This window comes from Tribolium madens, unplaced genomic scaffold (genome assembly GCF_015345945.1).
Source record: "Tribolium madens isolate multiple individuals breed KSU strain unplaced genomic scaffold, Tmad_KSU_1.1 Scaffold_7;HRSCAF=85;Tcas5.2_LG10, whole genome shotgun sequence".
NCBI lineage: Eukaryota > Metazoa > Arthropoda > Insecta > Coleoptera > Tenebrionidae > Tribolium > Tribolium madens.
In genome coordinates, this window is record NW_025401050.1 from 9,915,773 (window position 1) to 9,917,127 (window position 1,355).

General features: G+C 35.2%; 1 protein-coding gene across 2 annotated transcripts in view; it reads right to left on the reverse strand.

Annotated features, from left to right (window-relative positions):
* Positions 1-396: 396 nt before the first annotated feature.
* LOC123009798 (chondroitin sulfate N-acetylgalactosaminyltransferase 1) overlaps positions 397-1,355 on the reverse strand; it is a 99,592-nt gene continuing 98,633 nt past the window's right edge. For both annotated transcript variants that reach the window (XM_044406318.1, XM_044406319.1), the window contains 2 exons: positions 979-1,126; positions 397-933 (listed from right to left, as the gene is read on the reverse strand). In XM_044406318.1, the coding sequence (XP_044262253.1) occupies positions 769-933; positions 979-1,126 (313 nt within the window). In that variant the 3' untranslated portion in view covers positions 397-768. The remainder of the gene's footprint in view (positions 934-978; positions 1,127-1,355) is intronic.

Below are 1,355 nucleotides of genomic sequence, written 5' to 3' on the forward strand. Positions count from 1 at the left end.
AATTACGACAAAAATAAGAAAGAAATGTTTTTTTTTTGGGTAATTTTGACACGAAATGACCTGATTTAGGTCCAATTGAAATATGTTGTTTAGTGTTTTACATATTCTACCCACGATTAGCACCATTATTATTATTATTATTTTCTCATAAAGAAAAAAAATCGTGTTTTTTACTTTTAATAGGTACTAAAAATACCGGATTTACGTCCACTTGAAATTCTTTGGTATGTCATATTTTGAACCACTGCCGTTACTATTACTATTATTTAGAAGAAAAAAGTACTTTTATTTGTTTTGCCACCTATATGACCGGTCCTGAGTCCACTTGAGTTGTTTTGGTGTAGTAGAAATTTTCTTTTTGAAGTTGTTTTTTCAAATTTGTGAAATAAAACACAGTTACAACAAAATTGCTTTATTTTTAAAAGTCGGCCTTACATCATAACCCAACCAACCTCAATAAATATCTCTAATGATATAATAATTTCTCGTGGGACGCCATTTTCGTAAATACAAAAGGTTTTTTCTTTCACTCAATGCAGGTATTTATGCCTAGGACTAGTCTACCTTTGATGGCCATTATCTACTTAAAACCTATTTCGATGTAGCCAATAACAGTCTTACAACATTCTAACATTTAAACATAACAAAATATCATCACTTGGAATTTCGGCTTCAATCACATCAAAGTGGCTTTGGCAAAAAACTTCTACTGTCACACAGCGGGAATGTCGAATTTTTTGGAATCACTGTGTGTATATTTTATTTTTTTTAAGCGATTGTCCTACTCGGGTTTTTTGGGGGGGAGTTGGCCGCGATGTCGTCCCGGAAGGCCAGGAAGCCCAATTGGGCGTGGGAAGCCTCGTTGAGGGCCCGGGAACGGATGCAAGCCCGGTACTGGTCGGCGGAGAGCTTCTGGGAGCCCCCGGTACAAACCTACATTTTTTTGTTATTAGGGAAATTTTGTGAAAAAAATTCTACCTTGGGGTGCCATATGTGGAAGATGCCCGGATCCGTTGCCCGGATTACTTTCATGTTACTCCGGACGTATTTCCGGTAGAGCATGACGTCCTCGCCGCCCCAACCCACGATGTCTTCGTCGAAGCCGCGGACTTTGAGGAAGTCGGACCTGGAGGAAAAATTATCAGAAAACTGAAAATAATTTGATCAAAAAGTGGGAAACTAATTTTTAATAAAAAAACAACGAAACTAAGAAAATAAAAATTTGTATATAAAACCTCGTAAAAAATAACGAAATAATAAACTAGAAAAAAATAAAAAAGTTAGAATTAAAAGAAAGAAGAAAGATAAAAAGTAAAACTAAAAAGATGAAAAGCAAAATAAAAAATACCATTTTT